Genomic DNA, 25726 nt, shown 5'->3' with positions numbered 1-25726 from the left:
GACTCAAATGTGCACTCTGATGCAGGATGCTGGCTCCCCAGGCGGTTGCTTACTTTGCTGCACCACAGTGCTAACCCCATTGATGGTGGTCTTGAAGATGTGAACCATGTTCTTAGTATGGGATCTGGGTCTCTGGTTTCAGAAGGAGCAAAGAAGACCTTGTTCTGAAAGAAATGTGTTTGTTCTAACCTGCTATGGGCTACATAAAGGACTTACATATGTGCTTATCTTTGTTTTGCCTAACTTGGAACTTACTCAGGGCAGAAAAGTGGGTATGCAGAAGTCCTTTCTCAAAAGCTCTATTCCTGCTGTGGCCTGAGGAAAAAAAAGTGTAACTGAAGCAAATGACAGCCATACTTAAACTCTGGGAAGAAAACCTGAGGGGAGAATTTCTTTGGAAAATTATGGAATTCAGAAACACCCACATAGACTTGGAAACTTAGAAACCCATATACATGCCTGCACAGAATGCGTGTACAGAAAAGACTTGAGAAGACCCTAAGTTTTCACTTCTGGCTGAACTCTAGATTCAGCTTGAGCAGGAAGTGAGTGAGGGTTAAGGGAGAGTTGTAAGTGATCTGGTTAAGTGTGAAAGAAGTTCCTTGGCATAGAACCGGCCCACATACACTCAGACAGCTTTCCTTCACCTCCACTTAGGCTTTGCTTTTCCTTTTTTGGTTGCTGGCATTCGTGAAAATCTGTCAAAATACTAACTGAATGCAAGCTAAAGGAACAGAGACTTCAGAAACCACACATGGCAAAGAATATAGACTTTACAAAAATAGCCTATAAAAGTCACTAAACAAGCAGCTAGGCAGAGCCCATAACAAATAATAGTAATGAAACCTAGAGAGGGGGAATAATTTGGCTTTCAAAGTTAATACAGCAAAATAATTGAAAATATCCATTTTCAATAAAAAATGTATAAAGCATAGAAAAACAAAAACAAACTCAAGAAAATGACCTAGTCACAGTAGAAATGAACAGAAATTGTTCCTGAGGAAGCATAGACATTAAATTTACTAAACATTTTATTTTTAAAAGATTTATTTATTTATTTCAAAGTCAGAATTATAAAGAGAGGAAGAGGGAGAGGGGAGAGGTCTTCCAGCCAATGATTCACTCCCCAGTTGGCCGCAACGGCTGGAGCTGCACTGATCTTGCCAGGAGCCAAAAGCTGCTTCCGGGTCTCCCACGTTGGTGCAGGGGCCCAAGGATTTGGGCCATCTTCTACTGCTTTCCCAACCATGGCAGAGAGCTGGATTTAAAATGGAGCAGCCGAGTCTTAAACTGGCGCCCATATGGGATGCTGGCACTTCAGGCCAGGGCGTTAACCTGCTGTGCCATAGTGCTGGCCTCTACAAACATTTTACTTTTAAATTAATTATTTTCTTTATTTGAAAGTCAGAGATACAGCAAGGAATCTCTCATCTTCTGGTTCACTTCTCAAAATCCTGCAGTAGGCAGGGCTGGACCACGCCAAAACCAGGAGACAGGGACTCAGTTTGGATCTCCCATATGGATGGCTGGGACCCAACTATTTGAACTATGACTTGCTGTCTCCCGGGGTGTACATCAGCAGGAACTTAGAATGGAGAGTGAAGTGGGGACTCGAACCCAGACACTCCAATATAGGATGTGGGTATTGCAAGCAGCAACTTCACCACTGTGCCAAACATCCATCCCTAAGCAAGTAATTCAAATCAGCTATCTGAAATATGCTCAACGAGCTAGAAGAAATGATAGACAAAAAGCTAAAGGAAATCAGGAGAATAAATGGGAGTAAAATAACTAAAATGAAAAATTCACTCAGGGTTTTCATAGACAGAAGGAAGGATCAGCAAACTTGAAGATAAGTCAATTGAAAATATCTAGGCTAAAGAGCAGAAAGAATAAAGAATGAGAAAAAAATGAACATGAGGCTTGCATTGTGGCTGAACACATTAAACCACTGCCTCTAACACTGCATCCCACATGGGTGCCACTTCAAGTTCCGGCTGCTCCACTTCCAATCTGGTTCCCTGCTAACATCTGGAAAAGCAGAGAAAGATGGCCCAAGTGCTTGGACCCCTGCCACCTGCATGGGAGACCCAGATGGAGTTCCAGTCCTCCGGCTTCAGCTTGGCCCTGCTGCGGCCATTGCAGCCATTTGGGGAATGAACCAGCAGATGGGAGATCTCTCCCCCCCCACCCCAACTCTGTGTTTCAAATAAATAAATATTTTTTAAAAAATTTAAAAATGAACAGAGCCAAAGATACTTGTAGGACACCTTCAAGCATAACAATGTGTTCAATGAAATTCCAGAACGAGAAGAGAAAAAGGCAAAAAAAAAAAAAAAATTGAAGAAATAATGACTAAAAACATCTTAAATAGGATAAAAGATGTGAATCTAGATGTCCAATTAGCTCAACCAGCTCCAGTAAAGATAAATGTGAAGAGATCCATAAATTGTCAAAAGACAAAAAGAAAATCCTGAAATCTGCAAGAGAGAAGCAACTTGTCATTTACAAGATAACAGCAAGTTTCTCACCAGAAATCTTGGAGACCAGAAGCAGCAGGATGACACATTTATAATGCTGTCATTAACAGACTGTCAAATAAAAATTTTATGGTTGCTAAACTGTCCAAAAATGAAGGAGAAATGTATTTTAAAAAGTTCACACTTCCCAATTTGAAAATGTACTACAAAGCTGTAGTATTCAAAGTAGGGTAGGGCTGCCAGAGAATAAACATGTAGATAACAGAATTGAATCAAGGATCCAGAAAGGGGCCAGCACGTGGCTTAGCAGATAAAGCCACTGCCTGCAGTGTCAGCATCCCATATGGGCACCTGTTTGAGTCCTGGCTGTTCCACTTCCAATCCAACTCTCTACTATGGCCTGGGAAAGCAGTAGAAGATGGCCCAAGTCCTTGGGCCCCTGCACCCATGTGAGAGAGCCACAAGAAGCTCCTTCTCCTGGTTTCAGATCGGCACAGCTCCAGGAGAAGTGGCCATCTGGGGAGTGAACCAGTGGATGGAAAACCCCTCCCTCCCCCGCCCCGCCTCTGCCTCTCTGTAACTCTGCCTTTCAAATGAATAAATAAATCTTTGAAAAATAAAAAAGAATCCAGAAATAGGGCCTGTTGTTGTGGCACAGTTGGTTAAGCTACTGCCTATGGCACTTGCATCCCATGTGAGCACCGGTTCAAGTCCCAGCAGCTCCACTTCTGATCCAGCATGTGCATAATGGGAATAAAAGATTTAATTGAAAGACAGAGTTATAGGGAGAGATCTTCCAATGGTTCACTCCCCAAATGGATGCAACAGCTGGGGCTGGGCCAGGCTGAAACCAGAAGTCTGGAACTCTATCCGAATGTCTCATGGAAGTGGCAGGGGCCCAACCATTTGGGCGTTTTCCACTGTGCATTAATAGGGAGTAGAATTGGAAATGGAGCAGCCTAAACTCGAATCAGTACTTATATGGGATGCCGACATCACAGATAGCAGTTTAACCTGCTATGTCACAATGCCGGCTGACATAGGGTAAATTTTCTTGGCCCTATATTAGGCACTGGATTCTTAGAACAAAAGCACAAGAAACAAAGCTAAAAATAAAGTGGACTTCACCAAAATTAAAAACATTAAAGGCCGGCGCCCGCGGCTCACTAGGCTAATCCTCCGCCTAGCGGCGCCGGCACACCGGGTTCTAGTCCCGGTTGGGGCGCCGGATTCTGTCCCTTGTTGCCCCTCTTCCAGGCCAGCTCTCTGCTGTGGCCAGGGAGTGCAGTGGAGGATGGCCCAAGTGCTTGGGCCCTGCACCCCATGGGAGACCAGGAAAAGCACCTGGCTCCTGGCTCCTGCCATTGGATCAGCGCGGTGCGCCGGCCGCAGCGCGCAGGCCGCGGCGGCCATTGGAGAGTGAACCAACGGCAAAGGAAGACCTTTCTCTCTGTCTCTCTCTCTCACTGTCCACTCTGCCTGTCAAAAAAAAAAAAAAATTTATAAAAAAAAAAAACATTAATCAAAGAACATTATCAAAAAGTGAAAAGACAGAATGGGCATTGTGCCAGTTAAGACTCTTGTATCCCATATCAGAATGCTGGGTTTGAATCCTGACTACTCTGCTCCTGATCCGGCTTCCTGCTAAGCTACCTGGGAAGGCAGTAGATATTTCAAGTAGTTAGGTTTCTGCAACCCACTTGGGAGACCAGATGGAATTACTGGCTCCTGGTTTCAACTTGATTCAGCCTTGGCTAATGTGGGCACTGGGGAGTGAACCAGCGACTGGAAGATCTATTTTCCTTCTTCTGTCTCTGTCACTCTGCATTTCAGATAATCAAACAAATAAATACACAAATAAATCTTTTAAAAAGGAAAAAGTGAAAAGACAACTTACAGGAAGGGAGAAAATATTTGCAAATCATATAGATGACCAGAGTCCAAAATGTGACAAGTCAACAAAAAAGAAACAATCTAGGGGCCAAAGCTGAGGTGCAGTAGGTTAAGCCATGGCCTGCAATGCCAGGAACCCATATTGAGGCACTGGTTTGAGTCCTGACTGTTCTACTTGTGATCCAGCTCCCTGCTAATGGGCCTGGGAAATGGAAAAGCAACAAAAGATGTCCCAAGTCCTGGGGTCCCTGCCACCCATGTGGGAGACCCAGGTAGAGTTCTAGGTCCCTGGTTTGAACTGGCCCAGTCCTGCTCATTGTGGCAATGCAGGGAGTGAGCCAGCAGATGGCACATCTTTCCCCTCTCTCTCTGTCTCTCCCTTTCTCTGACACTCTGCCATTCAAATATATAAAATAAATTTGATTAAAAACAAAAATAAAGGAAAAACCCAGTTTAAAAGTAGGCAAAAGCATCCTAGGAGGCAGCAGGTATTGCCCAAGTGCTTGGTCCTCTGCCACCCACATGGGAGGTCAATATGGAGTTTTGGGTTCCTGGCTGTGGCTTGTCCCTGCCCTGGGTTTTAAAGACATTTAGGGGGCGAATCAGTGCATGGAAGATCAATCTCTCGTCTCTCTGTCTCTCTCTTTCTCTCTCTGCCTTTTGAGTAGATGAAAACAAATAAACATTTTAAAAGCAAATAAAAAGAGAGGACTTGGATTATTTTTCCAAAGAAGATATAGAAAATATACAAATTTCATGAGCGTGTGAAACATGCTCTCACTGGTCATTGGGGATGTGCAGATCTGAACAACAATGAGATATCACTTCACATCCACCAGAATGGTTATGAAAAAAAAATAAAGGAATGTGGACAAACTGGAAGTCTTCTACATAGCTAGTGGAACTGTAAGATGGTATTACCACTGTGGAAAGCAGCATAGCAGCTCCCAAAAAGTTAATCATAGAATTACCATGTGACCCAGCCATTCTACTCCTAGGTATATACAAAAAAAAAAAAAAATACTGAAACTAATACTTATACACAGATGTTCATGTCAGTACTTGTTACAATAAAAATGACTGAAATGGCCATGCATGGACAGACAAAATGTATCTCTGAACAATGGGATGCTACGGAGCTCTATAAAGGAATAAAGTACCTGATCCATGTAACAACATGGATGAACCTTAAAAACATCTTTGCTGAAGAGAAACCAAACACAAAAAGTCATATATTGCATAATTCTGTTTATATGAAATATCCAAAACCAGTAAATCCTTAGAGAAGGTGCTAGATTGGTGGTTTCCAGAGGTTGGAGATAGGATGGATGGGGAGTGACTTCTTAATGGATATGGGATTTTCTTTTGGGGAGAAAAAAATGTTGTGGAACTAGAAAGAGGTGGTGGTTCCACAACATTGTAGATATACTAAATGTCACAGAATTATATATATAAATGGTTAACTTTATATTAGGGTTTCACCTCAATAACAAAAATTAAAAGTACCAGATAGGACATATATAGTGGTGGTAAATTCTTTTATCATCAAAAAGTAAGGAAAGACTAATTCTGACTCGGAGAAGCAATGTGAAAGTTGATAAATTTAAGTCATGTAAACTTTTAAAAAATCCAGTAGCAAATAGCATAAGCAAAGACATTTTTTGCAATTTATATCATATATATATATAAGATTAATTATCCTAAAATTCAAGGAGCTTTTTATGATCATGATTTTCAAAAATGGTTTTAAAAACTTGGTTTTAGAAAAGTTTACAGAGAAAGAAATACAAATGGCCATTGTGCATATGAAATTTTGATCAACCTTGATCATAGGAGCCATACTAATTAAAACTACCTTGAAATATTATTTCTCATCTGTCAGATTGAAAGAAATACTACAAGTTTGTTGACAACACACTCTCTTGGCAAGTCTAATGAGAGAGTAAATCCCATACATATACTGTTGATGAGAATGCAAAATAGTACAATCTCTGTGGTTGTAAAATTTTTAATATCTCAGATTTGTAGATATAGCTGACCTCTGATGCAATAATCTACTTTTAAAAATCTGTTGTGAAGCCATTGCTTCACAAAGTTGATATTTGTATAAATTAATTCATTCTGGCATTATTTATAGTGGCTGCCCAAGAGTCATTCTAAATAAGAGTAAGAGGGGCCAGTGCTGTGGCATAGTGGGCTGAGCCTCTACCTGTAGTGTCGCCATCCCAAATGGGTGCCTGTTTGAGTCCTGGCTGTTCCACTTCCAATACAGCTCCAGGTTGATGGCCTGGGAAAGCAGTAGAAGATGGCCTAAGTCCTTGGGTCCCTACACCTGCATGGGAAACCCAGAAGAAGCTCCTGGTTCCTGGCTTTGGATCAGCCCAGCCCTGGCTTGTTGCAGCCATTTAGGGAATGAACCAGCAGATAGAAGACTGAGCCCTCTCTCTCTCCCTTTCTCTGTAACTCTGCCTCTCAAGTTAAAAAAAAAAAATCTTAAAGGAAAAAAACAAAAAAGAGTAAGTGAGAAAAGTTGTGGAGTATCCACTCAGCTAAATACTACTGATCTATTAAAACTAATGAAAAAATTGCATCTGATATGAAGCAACTTCCAGGATATGTTAAGTGAAAAAAGAAGGTGCAGAATAGTGTTAATAGTAGGTTGCTTATTTTTTAAGTAAGGAGAAGAAATAAAGGAAAAAATGTACATGTATTATAAAAAGAAATGCTAAAAGTATAATCTAGAAACTAGTAAAAGTGGTTACCTCTAGAGGTAACAATAGGGAATGGGATTACAGGGCATGAAGGAATTACATTTTTTTCCTTTCTTTTCCTTCCTTCCTTAAAGATTTATTTGCTTGAAAGGCAGAGTTAGAGAGAGAAAGGGAGAGAAACAGAAGATCTTCCATCTGCTGGTTCACTCCCTAAATGGCTGCAACAAGCTGGGGCTGGACCAGATAAAAGCCAGGAACCAAGAACAACTTCAGAGTCTCCCACGCAGGTGCAGGGGCCCAAGCACTTGAGTCATCTTCCACTGCTTTCCCAGGCCATTAGCAGGGAGCTGGATTGGAAACGAAGCAGCTGGGACTCAAACAAGCACTTCCAGGGAAATGAAGGCAACAAGATCATTTCTGCAAAATCTAGAAAGGAAAAAAAAGGAGAGGAAGATCAAAAGAAAGCAAAAAATGACAGAAGCATAAAACAAAATGGTAGGAACAAGATAAAGTATGAGAAAAATAAATGTTTAAAAAAATCCCTTGGTAAGATAAAAAGAACTATAAAGTAATTTTAATTATCGTTCAATAGCTTGTTAGTAGTGATATGATACTAGAATGATACTGATTATTTGTAACCTATGTACATATTATAGATTAATACAAAAGAATTATGTTTCTGTTATTAGGAACTAGGATTTTCAAAGGAAGATAAGTTAGATACAAGTATAAATTCAACAGACTTTTAAATGATGTAAGGTTGAATTTAATTGAAAATATTAGTATGAATTTAGTTTTTAAAGTTCTTTTTTTTAAAAATATTTATTTATTTATTTGAAAATCAGTGTTACAGAGAATGGAGAGGCAGAGAGAGAGAGAGAGAAGTCTTCCATCCAGTGGTTCACTCCCCAAATGGTTACAACAGCCAGAGCGGAGCCAATCTGAAGCCAAGAGCCAGGGGCTTCTTCTGGGTCTCCCACATGGGTGCCAGGGCCCAAGGACTTGAGCCATCCTCTGCTGCTTTCCCAGGCACGTTAGCAGGGAGTTAGATCGGAAGTAAGGCAGCTGGACTTGAACTGGTGCCCATATGGGATACTGGCATCTCAGGTAGTGGCTTTACCTATTATGCCACAATGCTGACCCGTTAAGTGCCTATTCTTTTTTTCTCTCTCTCTTTAAGTGCTTTTTCTAACACCATTCATTAGAAATAGTTGCAATGAATTCTTTAATACATATATTTTGGTTCCTACATATGATTCTGTACTATGGGAAAAGGACTGATTTTGGGTCTAAAGAAAATTTTTTTAAACCCAGAAACTGTTTAATAAGACATACAAACTTCATGCATTTCATAAATACAACTTGGGGAACATAGTGCTTCTTCCCACCCTACCAGACCTCCAATTCACGCTCCTACCCTTCTTTCTTTCCATCTCCTGTTCCAATTCTTCTTTTTTACTGTTTTCAGTTAACTTTATACACATAAGATTAACTCTGTTTTAAGAGCTCAACAAATAATATGAAAAAAAAGAAACTGTTCCTCAACAATTGAAACAAGGGCTATTCAAAGTCATCGCATCTCAAAGTGTCAATTTCACTTCTATAGACTACCTTTTAGGTGTGCTATTAGTAACCACATATCAGGGAGAACATATGGTATTTGTCCTTTTGGGACTGGCTTATTTCACTAAGTATAATGTTTTCCAGTTACATTCATTTTGTTGCAAATGACAGGATTTATTTTTATCACTGTGTAGTATACCGTGGTATACATATCACATAATTTCTTTATCTAATCTTCATTTGACAGACATTTGGGTTGATTGAATATCTTAGCTATTGTGAATTGAGCTGTGATAAGCATGGGAGTACAGATAACTCTTTCATGTGCTATTTCATTTCCCTTGGGTTAATTCCCAGGATTGGGATGGCTGAGTCATATGGTAGGTCTATATTCAGATTTCTGATGTTTCTCCATACTGTCTTCCACAGTGGGTGTACCAGTTTACATTCCTGCCAACAGTGAATTAGGGTGCCTTTTTCCCCACTTCCTTGCAACATTTGTTGTTTGTTGATTTCTATATGAAAGCCATTCTAACAAGGGTCAGGTGAAACCTCATTTTTTTTTTTTTTTAAGATTTTATTTATTTATTTGAGAGAGAGAATTACAGACAGTGAGAAGAAGAAGAAGAAGAAGAAGAAGAAGAGAGAAAGACCTTCCATCTACTGATTCACTCCCCAATGGCCTCAATGGCTGGAGCTGAGCCAATCCGAAGCTGGGAGCCAGGAGCTTCTTTTGGGTCTCCCATGCTGGTGCAGGGTCCCAAGTGCTTGGACCGTCTTCCACTGCTTTCCTAGGCCACAGCAGAGAGTTGGATGGGAAGTGGAGCAACTGGGTCTAGAACCGGCACCCATATGGGATGCTCGCGCCACCAGTGGAGGATCAACATACTGCACCACAGCACTGGCCCCTCATTGTGATTTTGATTTGAATTTCCCTGATGGCTGGTGATCCTGAGCATTTTTTTCATGTGTCTGTTGGCCATTTGGATTTCCTCTTTTCAAAAATGCCTGTTTAGACCAGCACTGTGGCTCACTAGGCTAACCCTCTGCCTGCAGTGCCGGCACTCCAGGTTCTAGTCCTGGTTGGGGCACCAGTTCTGTTCCAGTTGCTCCTCTTCCAGTCCAGCTCTCTGCTGTGGCCCAGGAAGGCAGTGGAGGATGGCCCAGGTGCTTGGGTCTTGCACCTGCATGGGAGACTAGGAGGAGACACCTGGCTCCTGGCTTCAGATTGGCGCAGTGCGCCGGCTGTAGTGACCATTTTGGGGGTGAACCAACAGAAGGAAGACCTCTCTTTCTGTCTCTCTCACTGTCAACTCTACCTGTCAAAAATAAATAAATAGATAATTTGTAAAAAAAAGAAAAAAAAATGCCTGTTTAAGTTGTTTGCCCATTTCTTAACTGAGTTGTTTGTTTTGTTGTTAATTTCTTGAGCTCTTTATATATTCTGGATATTAATCCTTTATCAGTTGCCTGGTTTGTAAATAATTTCTCCCATTCTGTCACTTGCCTCTTCACTTTGCTGAGTGTTTCTTTTGCAGGGCAGAAGCTTCTTAATTTGATGTAATCCCATTTGTCCATTTGGCTTTGATTGCCTGTGTCTCTAGGGTCTTTTCCAATAACTCTTTGCCTATGTCAACGTCTTACAGGGCTTCCCCAATATTTTCTAATCATTTGATAGTATTGATTCATAGAATTAGGTCTATGGTCAGGGCCAGCGCTGTGGCACAGCGGGTTAATGCCCTGGCCTGATACGCCAGCATCCTATATCGGCTCTGGTTTTGGACTCAGCTGCTCCACTTCCAATCCAGCTCTCTGCTATGGCCTGGGAAAGCAGTAGAAGACAGCCCAACTCCTTGGGCCCCTGCATCCACATGGGAGACCTGGAAGAAGCTCCTGATTCCTGGCTTCAGATCAGCCCAACTCTGGCCATTGCAGTCATTTGGGGAGTGAACCAGTGGAATGGAAGACACACACACACACACACACACCCTCCTCTGCCTGCCTCGCCTTCTCTCTCTGTGTAACTCTGACTTTTGAATAAATAAGTAAATCTTTAAAAAAAAAAAAAAAGAATTAGGTCTTTGGTCCATTTTGAATGGATTTTTGTGTAAGGTGTGAGTTAGAGGTTTTGCTTTATACTTCTGTATGCAGAGATCCAGTTTTCCCAGCACCATTTGTTGAAGAAACAGTCCTTGCTCCAGGGATTGATTTTAGCTCCATTGTTCAAGTTAGTTGTAGCTGCATGGGTTGATTTCTGCAGTTTGTATTCTGTTCCATTGGTCTATGCATGTGTTTTTGTGCCAGTACCAGGCTGTTTTGGTTATAACTGCCCTATAATATGTCTTAAAATCTAGCATTGTGATGCCTCTAGCTTTGTTTTTGTTGTATAAAATTGCTTTTACTGTTTGGGATCTCCTGTGTTTGCATATATTTCCACATCATTTTTTCTGTATCTGAGAATATCCTTGTTACTTTGATTGGTATTGCATTGAATCCGTAAATTGCTTTTGGTATTATGGACATTTTGATGATATTTATTCTTCCAATCCATGAACATGGAAGATTTTTCCTTTTTTATGTGTGTCTTTTTCTATTTCTTTCTTTAATGTTTTGTAATTCTCATCATAGAGGTCTTTGACATTCTCGGTTATATTTATTCAAGGTATTTGATATTTTTTGTATTTTGATATTTTGTTGTGAATGGGATTGATCTTAGAAGTCTTTCTCAGCCATGGCATTGTCTGGTATACAAAGGCTATTGATTTTTGTGTGTTGATTTTATATCCTGCCACTTTTCCAAACTCTTTTATGAGTTCCAATAACCTCATAATCAAGTTGTTTGGATCCCCTGTATATAGAATCTTATATCTAGGCCGGCGCTGCGGCTCACTAGGCTAATCCTCCACCTTGCGGCGCCGGCACACCAGGTTCTAGTCCCGGTCGGGGCGCCGGATTCTGTCCCGGTTGCCCCTCTTCCAGGCCAGCTCTCTGCTGTGGCCCGGGAGTGCAGTGGAGGATGGCCCAAGTGCTTGGGCCCTGCACCCATGGGAGACCAGGAGAAGTACCTGGCTCCTGCCATCGGATCAGCGCGGTGCGCCGGCCATTGGAGGGTGAACCAACGGCAAAGGAAGACCTTTCTCTCTGTCTCTCTCTCTCTCACTGTCCACTCTGCCTGTCAAAAAAAAAAAAAAAAAAGAATCTTATATCTATATCTATATATATCTATATATATATAGTTTGCGTGTTTCCCAATTTTTATCCCTTTGATTTCTTTTTCTTGCCTAATGGCTCTGGCTAAAACTTCTGGGACTATATTGTATAGCAATCGTGAGAGTGGGCATCATTGTCTGGTTCTGGATCTTAGGGGGATTGCTTCCAGTTTTTCTCCATTAAATAGGATGGTAGCCATGGTTTTGTCATAAATTGCTTTGATTGTGTTGACGAATGTTCTTTCTATACCCAGTTTGCTTAAAGTTTTTACCCATGAAAGGATATTATATTTTATCAAATGCTTTCTCTGCATCTATTGAGATAACCATATGGTTTTTGTTTTTCAGTTTGTTAATGTGATGTATCACATTGGTTGATTTGGGAATGTTGAACCATCCTTGCATACCAGGGATAAATCTCACTTGATCCGGGTGAATGATCTCTCTGCTATGTTATTTGATTCAATTGGCTGATATTTTGTTAAGGATCTTTGCATCTATGTTTGAACATCAGGGAAAGTGGTCTGTAATTCTCTGTTTTACCTTTTTCAGGTTTAGGAATTAAGGTGATGCTGGCTTCATGGAATTGGAGAGGATTCCCTTTCTTTCATTTGTTTTGAATAGTTTGAGAAGAATTGGAGTTAGTTGTTCTTTAAATGTCTGGTAGAATTCAGCAGTGAATCAGTCCCATCTTGGGCTTTTCTTGTTGGGAGGGTCTTTATTACTGATTCAATTCCTGTCTTAGATATTAGTTTGTTTAGGTTTTCTATGTCTTCATTGCTCAGTTTCGATAGGTTTCATGTGTCCAGGAATCTGTCCATTACTTCTAGGTTTCCCAATTTGTTGGTATACAACTCTTTGTAGTAATTTCTAATGATTCTTTTTATTTCTGTGTTATCTGTTGTTACCTTTCCTTTTTCATCTCTATAATTTTATTGATTTGGGTATTCTCCCCCCCCCCTTTTTTTTTGGTTAGTTGGGCCAATGGTGTGTCAATTTTGTTTATTTTTTTCAAAAAACCAACTCTTCTGCATACAGAAGAAAAAACCAGCTGATCTCTTGTATGTTTTTTTTTTTTTGTTTCACTTTTATTTCTTCTCTAATTATTTCTTAGTTTTGGGCTTGCTTTGCTGTTGTTTTTCCTAGGTCTTTGAGATGCATTGATGGCTCATTTATTTGGTACCTTTCCAATTTCTAGATGTAGGCACCAATTGCTAATAACTTTCCTCTTAACACTGCTTTTGCTGTATTCCAAAAGTTTTGATATGTTGTATTGTCAACTTCATTCAGTGTTTGCGTATGCGCTAGAGATTCTTGAGTTGTTGACTTCTAGCTTTATTCCATTGTGGTCAGAAAAGATGCATGGTATGATTTCAGGTTTTTTGTTTGTTTGTTTGTTTGTTTAAGTTACTGAGACTTGCTCTATGGCCTAGCATGTGGTCTATCTTAGAGAAAGTTCTATGTGCTGGTGAGAAGAATGTGAATTCTGCAACTATAGGATGAAAAGTTCTGTAGATATCCATTAGTTTAATTTGGTCAATAGTGTCAATTAATTCTGTTGTTTCCTTGATGATGTTCTGTCTGGTTGATCTTTCCTCTACTGAAAGTGGCGTATTGAAGTCCTCCATTACTATTGTGTTGGAATCTATGCCTCTCTTTAGATCTATTAAAAGTTATTTTAAATAACCAGGTGCCCTGTAATTGAAGGCATAAACATTTATTATAGTTACATCTTCCCGTTGAAATGATCCCATAATCATTACATAGTGCCCTTCTTTGTCTCTTTTAACAGTTTTTGGGTTAAAATCTATTTTGTCTGATATTAGGATGGCTACACCAGCTCTTTTTTGGTCTCTCTTAGCATGGAATATCTTTTTCCATATTTTCACTTTGATTCTGCATGTTTCTTTGTTGGTAAGATGTGTTTCTTGTAGACAGCAAATAGATGGGTCTTGTTTTTTAATTGATTCATCCAGTCTGTATTTTTTAACTGGAGAATTGAGGCCATTTACATTCAAGGTGACTATTGATAAGTAATAACTTGGCCTTGCAATTTTTCAATAAATATTCCCATTGTTTACTTTGGATTTCCTTTGTACTTTTACTGGGAGATTTTTCTGCCTTCATCTTTTTTCATAGTGATGACCATGTTTTTGTGTTTCTGTGTATAGCACATCCTTAAGCATCTTTTGTAAGGCTGGACGAGTGTTGATAATTTTTTTTAAGATTTATTTATTTTACTTGAAAGTAAGAGTTACACAGAGAAGGAGAGGCAGAGAGAGAAAGAGGTCTTCTGTCCGCTGTTCACTCTCCAATTGACTGCAATGGCCAGAGCTGCACTGATTCGAAGCCAGGAGCTTCTTCCAGGTCTCCCACATGGGTGCAGGGGCCCAAGGACTTGGGCCGTCTTCTACTGCCTTCCTAGGCCACAGCAGAGAGCTGGATAGGAAGTGGAACAGCTGGGACTAGAACCAGTGCCCATATGGGATGCCAGCACTGCAGGCGACGGCATTACTTGCTACGTCACAATGCCAGCCCTGACATTCTTTCAATTTCTGTTTGTTATGAAAGATCTTTATTTCACCTTCATTCACAAATGAGAGCTTTGCAGGGTAGAGTATTCTAGGTTAAAAGTTTTTTTTCCTCTTAAGACTTTGAGTGTATCTCACCATTCTCTCCTAGCCTGTAGGGTTTCTGATGAGAAGTCAACTGTGAGTCTAAGTGGAGATCCATTGAAAGTAATCTGGCATTTCTCTCATGCACAGTTTAGAATCTTTTGTTTAAACTTTTACTGTAAAGAGTTTGACTATAATGTGTTGTAGTGAAGATTTTCTCTGGTCATGTCTATTAGGAGTTCTGTGTGCTTCTTGTACTTGGATATCCCTTTCTTTCTCCAAATTAGGGAAGTTTTCCTTAATTATTTCACTAAAAAGGCCTTCTAATCTATTCTCTCTTTCCACACCTGCAGAAACTCCTAAAACCCGTATGTTGGGTTGTTTGATAGTATCCCATAAATATCTGCCACTATTTTTCAGTTTTTTGGTGTTTTTTTTTTTTTTTTTTTTTGGTCTGACTATAACATTTCCACAGATTTGGCTTCTAACTCAGATATATATATATATATTTTTGACAGGCAGAGTGGACAGTGAGAGAGAGAGACAGAGAGAAAGGTCTTCCTTTGCCGTTGGTTCACCCTCCAATGGCCGCCGCGGCCGGCGCACCGCGCTGATCCGATGGCAGGAGCCAGGAGCCAGGTGCTTTTCCTGGTCTCCCATGGGGTGCAGGGCCCAAGCACCTGGGCCATCCTCCACTGCACTCCCTGGCCACAGCAGAGAGCTGGCCTGGAAGAGGGGCAACACGGGACAGAATCCGGCGCCCCAACCGGGACTAGAACCCGGTGTGCTGGCGCCGCTAGGCGGAGGATTAGCCTAGTGAGCCGCGGCGCCGGCTCTAACTCAGATATTCTTTCTTCTGCCTCACCAAGTCTATTAATGCTTTCCACCACATTTTTTATTTGAGCTATTGAAATTTTTTAGGGTTTCTTTATTAATTTGAAAGGCAGAGTTATAGAGAGGCAGAGAGAGAGATCTTCCTGGGGCCAGCCTTGTGGTGCAGTGGGTTAATACCCTGGCGTGAAGTGCTGGCATCCCATATGGATGCTGGTTCAAGACCTGGCTGCTCCACTTGCAATCCAGCTCTCTGCTATGGCCTGGGAAAGCAATGGAGAATGGCCCAAATCCTTGGGCCCCTGCATCCAGCTGGGAGACCTGGAAGAAGCTCCCTCGCTTCGGATCAGCATAGCTCCGGCCATTGCAGCCAACTGGGGAGTGTACCATCGAATGGAAGACCTCTTCTCTCCCCCCTCCTCCCCGTGTAACTCTAACTTTCAAATAAATAAATACATCTTTAAAAAAAAAGAGAGAGAAAGAGATCTTCCATCCTCTGGTTACCTCCCCAGATGGCTGCAGTGGCCAGAGCTGTGCTGACCCAGAACCAGAAGCTTCTTCCAGGTCTCCCATGGGGGTTCAGGGGTCCTAGAACTTGGGCCATCTTCTACTGCTTTCCCAGGCCCAGAGAGCTGGATCAGAAGTAGAGCAGCTGGGACTTGAACTGGCGCCCATAATGGATGCTGGCACTACAGGCGATGGCTTTACTTGCTATACCACAGTGCCAGCCTCAATCTATTGAATTCTTGATTTCCAGTATTTTCATTTTATTTCACTTTAAAATTTCTCTTTAAAATCTCAGTTTCACAGGAAAATTTTTCATTCATGTCATGTATGAATTTCTTTAATTTGTGGACTTGCTTCTGATTATTTCTAAGTAATCCTACAATCAATTTATTGAATTCCATTTCTAGCATTTCTTTAATCTCTTCATCTTCACATTCTAGTTCAAGTGTTGTTGTGTTCTTTGGGGGCATCATGTTGTTTTCCTTATTGTTTCTTGAATTTCTGTATTTATTTTTAGGCATTTGTGTAGAACCTTGTAGATTTTTTTTTCTATGTGATTGTTTTTATCTTTGGACTATGCCTCTTTGGCTTAGTGGATTGTCTGCTCTTTGAGTGAATACCCAGAGGTGTGTGCTGGGGTATCGCCAGGAAGCTCTGTTCAGTGCTCCAGGGTAAGGGTAGTGTTCAGGGTGATACCCTAGTTGGGCGTGGTAAATCAATCAATCAATCTCTTTCTCTCTCTCTCTCTCTCTTTTAATCAGAGAGGACGGTTTTATCAGCCCTGCTGGGGTAGTCTCATGCTCACCTCCTCTTCCAAGGAGACCAATGCCTGCCCAGGCGCTAGCCTCAGTGGGTGCAATATTCATCTAAACTGCCAAAAGAATCACAGGATCTGTGTAGTCCTCAGTGTGAGCATGGATCTTGCAGCAATTAAGGAGCCCTAAGCTTGTAGAGCCACCCATAGTGACTACTCAGAGACCAAGCCACACCCTGCAGCTTCCCACATAGCCACAATGATTTCACAGTCCATCCCAGTACACAAGGCTCGCAGTCACAAGTACCCAGCCTCCTGTCAGTTTTCCCTGCCAGACTCAGGCATCTCCTCTCAGCTGGTCCCTGGGCACGTGGACACAAGCTGGCGCAGCTATTACATATGTCCAAAATGGCGCCTGCCCTGTCTCAGTTACTGGATGCTGGTGCCGGATGGTGGGGGAGAGAAAAATGTGCCTCTCCCAATTTTTTTCCCCTCTAGGATGGCAGGTATACTGTTCCCCACTGGTCTCCAAGCTGGACTCATGCCAGGTTCTTCCTGCAGCTTTATCGCCAGTGGCTTGGGCTGCTGCAGTCTGGTCTCACCTCACTCTCCAAAGCTGGTGCAGAGGCTCTCAGCTGCTGGGGTCGTGAGTTTGCATGTCCACACCATCTACATAGATCCATAGGGTCCCTCTAATTATTTTATTTTATTTTATTATTTTTTTTTGACTGGCAGAGTTAGTGAGAGAGAGAGACAGACAGACAGAAAGAAAGGTCTTCCTTCCGTTGGTTCACCTCCCAAATGGTTGCTACGGCCGGCACATTGCGCCGATCTGAAGCCAGGAGCCAGGTGCTTCTCCTGGTCTCCCATGCAGGTGCAGGGCCTAAGCACCTGGGCCATCCTCCACTGCCTTCCTGGGCCACAGCAGAGAGCTGGACTGGAAGAGGAGCAACCGGGACAGAACTGGTGCCCCAACCTGGATGAGAACCCGGGGTGCTGGCGCCACAGGGAGAGGATTAGCCTAGTGAGCCACGGTGCCGGCCAGGGTCCCTCTAATTTTGTGGAGTTTCCTCTGCAGTTTTCTCCCTAACTCCTCCCTGAAATTTCAGTCTCTCTACTTTTCTTTACAATTAAAAAAAAAATCACTTCCTATCCCAGCAGCCTATTTAGAATTTTTCCTCTATTAACCTTCTACCACATGAATATATCATACCACAGATATATATCTGTTTATTGTGACTGTTTGAAGGACTACAAATCATTGGGATACAAAAGATATTTAAATTTTTATTATTTATATAAGGTGAGCAAATTCCATGTATTTCATATATACAGATTTGGGAGCATCCTGATACTGCCCACCCTAACCTCCCTCCAGCCCACACTCCCTCCTTACTTTCTTATTTGTTCTTTTAATTTTTACAATGATGTACTTTCAGTTTATTTTACAACTATAAGCTTAATGTTCCACTAAGTAAAGAATTCAACAAATAGTAAAAAAGAAAAAAACACTGTTCCTCAATAGTTGAGACCAGGGCTATAAACAATTATCAAACCTCAAAATGTCACTTTCACTCATACATTACAGGAAAAACATATATTTGTGTTTTGGGAACTGGCTTATTTCACTAAGCATAATGGTTTCCAGTTGTATCCATTTTATTGCAAAAAACAGGATTTCATTCTTCTTTATGGTTGAGCAGTACTCCATAGAGTATGTATACCATATTTTCTTTGTGCAGTCATCAGCCAATGGACATCTGGGTTGTTTCCAGTTCTTAGCTATTGTGAATTGAGCTGCAGTAAACACAGGGGTCCAGATAACTCTTTCATATGCTGATTTCATTTCATTTGGGTGAATTCCTAGGAGTGATGGTTGAGTCACTTGGTAGATCTGTTTTCAGATTTCTGAGGAATCTCCATGCTGTCTTCCACAATGGCTATACTGGTTTACATTCCCACTGACACTGTATTAGGGTCCCTTTTCCCGCACACTTGTAATTTTTTTATTTCTACATGAAAGCCATCCTAACTGGGGTGAGGTGAAACCTCATTGTACTTTTTATTTGCACCACCCTGATGGCAAGTGATCCTGAGCATGTTTTCATGTGTCTGTTGGCTACTTGAATTTCATCCTTTGAAAAATGCTGGTTGAAATACTTGTTTCATACTCTGCATTCAGAAATATAATTTTCCCAGCACCATTTCTTAAAGAGACTGTCCTTTCTCCAGAGATTACTTTTAGCTTCTTTGTCAAAGATTAATTGGTCGTAGATACATGGATTGATTTTCTGGAATTTCTGGCAAGATTTTTTTTTTCACCTCACCAAAAACCACTTTTGTTGAAAGTGTATGGACTTGGGTTGGTGCCGCGGCTCACTAGGCTAATCCTCCACCTAGTGGTGCCGGCACACGGGGTTCTAGTCCCAGTCGGGGCGCCGGATTCTGTCCCGTGTTGCCCCTCTTCCAGGCCAGCTCTCTGCTGTGGCCAGGGAGTGCAGTGGAGGATGGCCCAAGAACTTGGGCCCTGTACCCCATGGGAGACCAGGAGGAAGCACCTGGCTCCTCATTTTGGATAGGCGCAGTGCACTGGCCGCAATACGTTGGCCGTAGCGGCCACTTTGGGGGGTGAACCAGTGGAAAAAGAAGACCTTTCTCTCTCTCTGTCTCTCTCTCACTGTCCAATCTGCCTGTCAAAAAAAAAAAAAAAAGAAAGTGAGTGCATGGACTTGGGTGAGGAAGCAATTGACTGTGAAGAGTCTCCTTTGACCAGAACTGGGGCAATTTGAACTTTAAAAAGAATAGTTATTATAATTAAGGTACAACTGAATATATAAAAATCCACAAGCCCATAATGGATCTCACAGAAAAGAAAACAAACTACCCAAGTGCTTGGACCCCTGCTTCCATGTGGGAGACCTGGAAGAAGCTCTGGGCTCCTGGCTTCAGCCTGGCAGTCCTGGCAGTTGCAGCCATTTGCAGAGTAAACTAGTGAATGGAAGATCTCTCTGTCTCTCCCTCTTTCTCTGTAACTCTTTAAAAAAAAAAAAAAAGATTGTATTTATTTATTTGAGAGGTAGAGTTACAGACAGAGGGAGAGACAGAGAAAGGTCTTCCTTCCATTGGTTTACTCCCCAAATGGCCGCAACGGCTGGAGCTGCGCCAATCTGAAGCCAGGAGCCAGGTGCCTCTTTTTGGGCCTCCCACATGGGTGCAGGGGCCCAAGCACTTGGGCCATCTTCCACTGCCTTCCCAGGCCACAGCAGAGAGCTGGATTGGAAGAGGAGCAGCCGGGACAGAATCCGGCGCCCATATGGGATGCCGGCACCACAGGCCGAGGATTAACCTACTGCATCATGGCACCGGCAACTCTGACTTTCAAACAAATAAAAACAAATCTTTTTAAAGAAAGAAAAAGAAAATGTGCCATCTAAAATAAAGGTAGGATTGATAGAAAATCACTATTTGACATCCCTAATAAATTAATTAGGGATTAATTAAATAAGGATTGGCGATGGATCCTAGCAACATAGCTGAAATATTTTTGGGGAATACAGGAATACCCCAATCACAAGGGAGAAACTACAGTGGTGAGATCCTGTGAGCATCACCTTAACCTAGTTTGTAAACTTAGCCTTACTTATAGTGGGACGCTGTACTCCTCCAATATGGTGCAATATAAAATACTCAACACCAGCTCTTGATGTATTAATAAAATTACTTAACATGAATCATCCAAGTAGGACTTTTAGTCCCATCTTCCAGTTTTTAGGAAATACACAACAGTGAAATAAGTTAAATGATTTTGTGGGAGACAGACAAGTCCACAATATGGGACATGATATTGTGCAAGACAATGGGCCTGTTCTTTTCAAAAATAAGGGAAGCATTATTCTAGATTAAATGAGGTTTTAGAGACAACCAAATGCAGTGCATGGTTCATGTTGAGATCCTGCTGTAAAAGGTTTTGGAAATAACTGGGAAATTTGAATATGGACTGGATGTCAGATGATATTAGGGAATGATATTTAATTTTATTGAGCATATTAATGGTGTGTGACAATGTAGGAAAATTTTCTTCTGTTTTACAGATGTGTATAAAAGTATTTAGAGGTGAAATGTTTTATAATATTTATTTTAAAGAACTTCAGCATGAAAAAATAAATATGGCAGAACGTTAACCTATTAAATCTAGGAAATAAGTATGTGGGTATTGATTGCACTTGTCTGTCAACTAATTTTTTAGAAATATGTTTGAGGGGGCCAGCTCCATGGCATAGTGGGTAGAACTACCACCTGCGGTGCTGGCATCCCACATATGTGCTGGTTTGAATCCCCTTGTTCCACTTCTGATACAGCTCCCTGCTGGTGGTCTGGGAAGGCAATGGAGGATGGCCCAGGTCCTTGGGCCCCTGCACCCAGATGGAGGACCCAGAGGAAGCTCCTGGCTCCTGGCTCCTGGCTTTGGATCAGCCTGGTCTGGCCATTATGGCCATTTGGGGAGTGAACCAGTGGATGGAGGATCTCTCTCTCTCTCTCTCTCGCTCTCGCTCTCTCTATGACTCTGTCCTTCAAATAAATATTTTTTTTTAAATTTTAGAAGTGTGAAAATATTCATAATATAAAGTTTAAAAAAATAAAATGATTTGGCTCAAGGGTGTCTAGGAAGTACTACTTGTCAACCAGAGGAAGAATAAGTTGGCTTTGACTTATGCTGAGAACCTTTGACTCTTGGATTCTTTCCTCATGTGCCTTTTTTTTCTTCCCTCTCTCCCTTGCCCTTATCCAGCCCTGTTTGACTCTATGCACAGCAACCAGGCCTCAGATGGCCCATTTTTGCCACCCCGTACTCTTCATTCACCTCCCCTGCAGCTCCGGCAGCGCTCTGAGAAGCCCCCTTGGTGTAAGTAACCCTTCTGAAACTGCCTAGGTTAAGGCCAAGAGGTGTGGAGGAATTTGTAGATGAGGAACCTGTCATGTGAAGGAAAAGAAAATGAGGGTTGAAGAACCAGAAATGTCCCTTCAGGGCAGCCGTCTCATCAGTTGTTTCCAAGATGAGGGAGGATCTGTCAGCATTCTCTTCACCTGTGTCCTGCACACTCTCTGCAGTCCCTTGGACAAGCTCCTTAAAGACATTGCCCCTGAGGACCTTTTCGACCAAATCAGGACAGAGAGAATTCACCCTCCTCAGACCCTCTTTGGTCTCTCCAGGGAAGATGACTGGGAGGCAATGTAGGTATTTGGAAATGCTGGAAGCAGGAGACTAGATTCTGATATTTATTTCTACATATCCCTTCTCTCAAGTTATCTGTTCTCAGTTGTTGGCTCTCCTCTCTTCGGTATTATCTCTAACCCATCAGCAAAGAATTTTGGTTGGTAACAGTGTGAACCATGGAGCCACAGGAGTTATTAGGGTGATTGTAGGGAGGGGAAGATAGCAGTGGTAATTGGAGGTGGGGATATGAGTCAAAGGCACCAGTGAGGGAAAGTCCTTTCCTTATCCTGCCTCTGGGGAATAACTGAAAGCAAACATGCCTCTCATGGCTGTACTTGGATAGGACATCAGGAATTTCCAGATTATCCTTTATTCACCTTGACATTGTCCCTTTACTCCTGTCCTGGAGTGTTTATGTGTTCTGTGCCCTGGGAAATCTTTTCCTTCCCACTCTGTTTCTGTCTGAACTTTTGATTTATCTGAATCAGACCACTTGCTGGATATTCAGGCAACCTGTATATTTGTGTAAAGCTCAACTTACATCTTTTTTTTTTTTTTTTTAAAGATTTATTTATTTGAAAGGCAGAGTTGAGAGAGTCTTCAATCTGTAGTTCATTTCTCAAATGGTCACAATGGCCAGGGCTGGGCCAGGCAGAAGCCAGGGGCTTGGAACTTCATACAGGTCTCCTACATTGGTGGCAGGAGCTCAAGGACTTGACCATTTTCTGCTTTCTCAGATGTTAACAGGGAACTGTATAAGAAGTGGAGTGGCCAGGACTTCAACCTTCACCCATAAGGATGCCTAGCATTGTAGGCGGTAGCTTAATCTACTGTACCACAATGCCGGTCCTCAGCTTACGTCTTTTTCCATCTAGTATACCTTTGATTCAGAATTAGTGATGTACACACAGTTTCATTGGAGTCAGCCTATCTGATCAGAAATAGGCTCTGTATCTTTTTAAGCCAATTAGTCTAAAACCATGTTCCTCTTTTTAAAAAGAATTTTATTTATATTTTATTGTTTTATTTTTATTTGAAATGCAAAGAGACAGAAATCTTCCATTTGCTAATTTACTCCCTAAATACCTATAACAGCCAGGCTGGGCCAGGTGGAAGCAAGGAACTCAGTTTGGGTCCCCCATGTAGGTGGCAGGGACCCAACCACTTGAGCCATCATTTGCTGCTTTCAGCATGTGCATTAGCAGGAAGCTGCAATCAGAAGTGGAGCCAGAACTTGAACCCAGGCTCCAATACGGGATGTGGACATCCCATGTGGCATCTTAACCACTGTGCCAAATGCCCAGCATCCATGTTTCTCTTTTTTTCTGCCTATAGTCTGCCTCCTCTGATTCTTTACAAAAGAAAGATAACCAGCGTGTGTTAAACTCAGTGACTGAGCCTTTCCAGGCTCAGGTTTGCCATTTTTTCAAGTTCTTTGATGAAAATATATTGTAGTCTTTGTTTCCAAAATCTATCATAATGATATAGTGCTTTAAAATATTGCTACAATACCATCAATAGATAGGATTACAAAGGGGAAATTGGGTTGGTCCCCTTCTAGAGGTCAACAAAAACAGAATTCAGACCCTCTTTCCCCAAGACATTAGCAGTACAGCATCTGAACTACATGTGTAAGATGGAATCTATTCTTCTAGCTTGTCTGACTTGGTCTCCTAATTTTGTTTTACAGACAGTAGTGGCCCTTCCAGCACAGTGTCCAGTGCTGGCCCTTCCTCTCCTACTACAGTGGATGCCAACTCCCACTTTGCCTTCAGTGATCAGCCCTCCCTGAATTCACATGTGACTGAAGACTATCAAGGCCTTGGACTGCTTGTTCCTGGGAATGGAGCACAAGAGCTCCCCACAGAAGGAGAGCGAAAGCTTTGTGATCCAAACCAGTCCCTACAGGAGGTCCATGTGGAGACCAACCAGCCATGCCAGGTGGTTGCTGAGGAAGCCAGCCAGCCATGCCAGGAGATCTATGACATCATCCAGCCATGCCAGGAGGACCATAACAATGTTAACCAGACATGCCAGCCATGCCATAAGGCCAACCAGCTGTGCCAGAAAGTCCCTGAGGAAGTTTGCCAGCCTTGCTGGGAGAACCCTGAGGGGGTCAGCCAGCTATGCCAGGGGTTTCCTGCAGAGCTTGGCAGTATGGTCCATGGGTTCCCTACAGAAGCTGGGGGTCTGGTCCAGGAAATCCTTGTGGAAGTTGACAGGCCAGCCCAGGAAATCCCCAAGGAGTTTAACCAGTCATGCCAGGAGTTCTCTGTGGAGGTTAGCACGCTGGCCCAGGAGACTTCTGTCATCAGTCTGTTGTCTCAGGACATCCTTGAAGTTGATAAACCATCCCATGAGTTCCCTGGGGAGGTTGATCTGCAGGCCCAGGAGGTCCCTGAAGAGGTTAGTCAGCAGTCCTGGGTGATCCCCGAGGTACTTGACCAGCTGCCTGGGGAGGGTGCTCCTTTAGCCCATTATCGATCTACTGACCCGAACCCTCAAAGCCAGTCTCAAGCCCATGATCAGCACTCACCAGCAACAGGTAATTAATCACTTTCCCATTAGTGGTGTCACACTATACCAGCCATTTGAGCCAGCAGCCTTTTCTGATGGCTAACTCACTGTCCAGCAGGAGGCCATGGCTCTCACCAGCGGTGTCTGAGGAAGCAGTCCTCTTAGCATGAGGCATATCTGTCTCAAAGTTGTGCTTGTGGAGAAGCCAACTTTGCATTCAAAGTAGCCATTAGCTCTTCGCCTAGCTGTTGGACTTGAATAGGATTTCCTTGGGGTGGGCTGATCTATCATTATTACCCAACCTACTTTAAGCACTGAAGGAAATCCCACACTGTTGAAAGGAAATGCCACTTACCTGCTGAAGAGACACCATTTAGCAGAAGGCACAGCAAATGTAAAAGAGGGAACTCCAGGGTCTTCACTATCTGGGAAAATAGTCACTACTTCTCAAGGTATCCTTAGACCATCTGTGCAGTCTGGGGATCTCTTGTCTTTGTTAGCTCTCCTCAGGTGGACCCAGGATGGCCATCTGAATTGTCTGGAAAATAGAGTCTCCTTCCCAAACATCTACCATGGCCACTAATCTTTAGACTGTGTTTCTGGGTGGTTCAGTATCACCCCCAAGTGTACCCACTGCCCTTGTCCTTTTTCTCTGGACAATAGCTCTAGGGAAAAGTAGGTATTAGATTGCTGTGCAAATTTCAGAGCAGCTACTTAAAATGCTCTAGGGGATTCTTGGCCAATCTGTGAAGTTGGGCCTCCTTTTGTTTCAGGGCTGTTTGGCTTTGGAGAAAATGTAGTAGAGAGAATCAGGTTCTATTTTAAGCAATCAGCAGAGATCAATATTGTACAGACATGAGCAAAGATTTAATATATATATAGATATATATATTTCTTTAGTTGTGCCAGGGACAGACTGGCCAAAGACCAAACACTCCAAGGTCCCCACAAAGTTTGTCCCTACATTATGTGTCTTTAGGACCAGATGTGATTATGAAGCTTTTTCCAAAGATATGGGGATGGGCAGGAGGAATTATGCAGTCATTAGAGTTGGGGGCTGGAACATTATGAGCGCTCAATAAATACAAAGTTATGAAAATGGTGGTGGTGATGGTGGTGATGAGGGTGATGTCCTTGTGAGTGAACATGACTCTGAGTCTGTCATGTGTGACAATCTGGATTAGTCATAAACCATTAATAGTTTATCAGGAATGGACTTTAAAAATATAGAGATCTGGCATCCCAGAGGGCCTCTATAGCAGTCAGCTCACCTTCCCCTTAATGATGAGAGCATGGAGGAGAGGGTGGGGATGGAAGAGCACTGAGTGCTTCACTGGGTCTCTGGAATCACCCTCTTGATTTTTCATTCTGCTGCTTTGGAGTGAATGGTGTTGATACAAAGGCTATGTCCTTTCTGTACTTATTGACATC

General features: G+C 42.3%; 1 protein-coding gene across 26 annotated transcripts in view; it reads left to right on the top strand.

Annotated features, from left to right (window-relative positions):
• PPIP5K1 (diphosphoinositol pentakisphosphate kinase 1) overlaps window positions 1-25394 on the top strand; it is a 57869-nt gene extending 32475 nt beyond the window's left edge. For 21 of the 26 annotated variants that reach the window (XM_070054105.1, XM_070054100.1, XM_070054097.1 and 18 more), the window contains 2 exons: window positions 21353-21466; window positions 23469-25394. In XM_070054105.1, the coding sequence (XP_069910206.1) occupies window positions 21353-21466; window positions 23469-24331 (977 nt within the window). In that variant the 3' untranslated portion in view covers window positions 24332-25394. The remainder of the gene's footprint in view (window positions 1-21352; window positions 21467-23468) is intronic. The other 5 variants (XM_070054101.1, XM_051822458.2, XM_051822457.2 and 2 more) reach the window with 1 other exon arrangement.
• The last annotated feature ends 332 nt before the right edge of the window (window positions 25395-25726 follow it).

The sequence above is a fragment of the Oryctolagus cuniculus genome, chromosome 12 (assembly GCF_964237555.1).
Source record: "Oryctolagus cuniculus chromosome 12, mOryCun1.1, whole genome shotgun sequence".
Taxonomy (NCBI): Eukaryota; Metazoa; Chordata; class Mammalia; order Lagomorpha; family Leporidae; genus Oryctolagus; species Oryctolagus cuniculus.
This window is presented reverse-complemented; position numbering and strand designations above follow the sequence as displayed.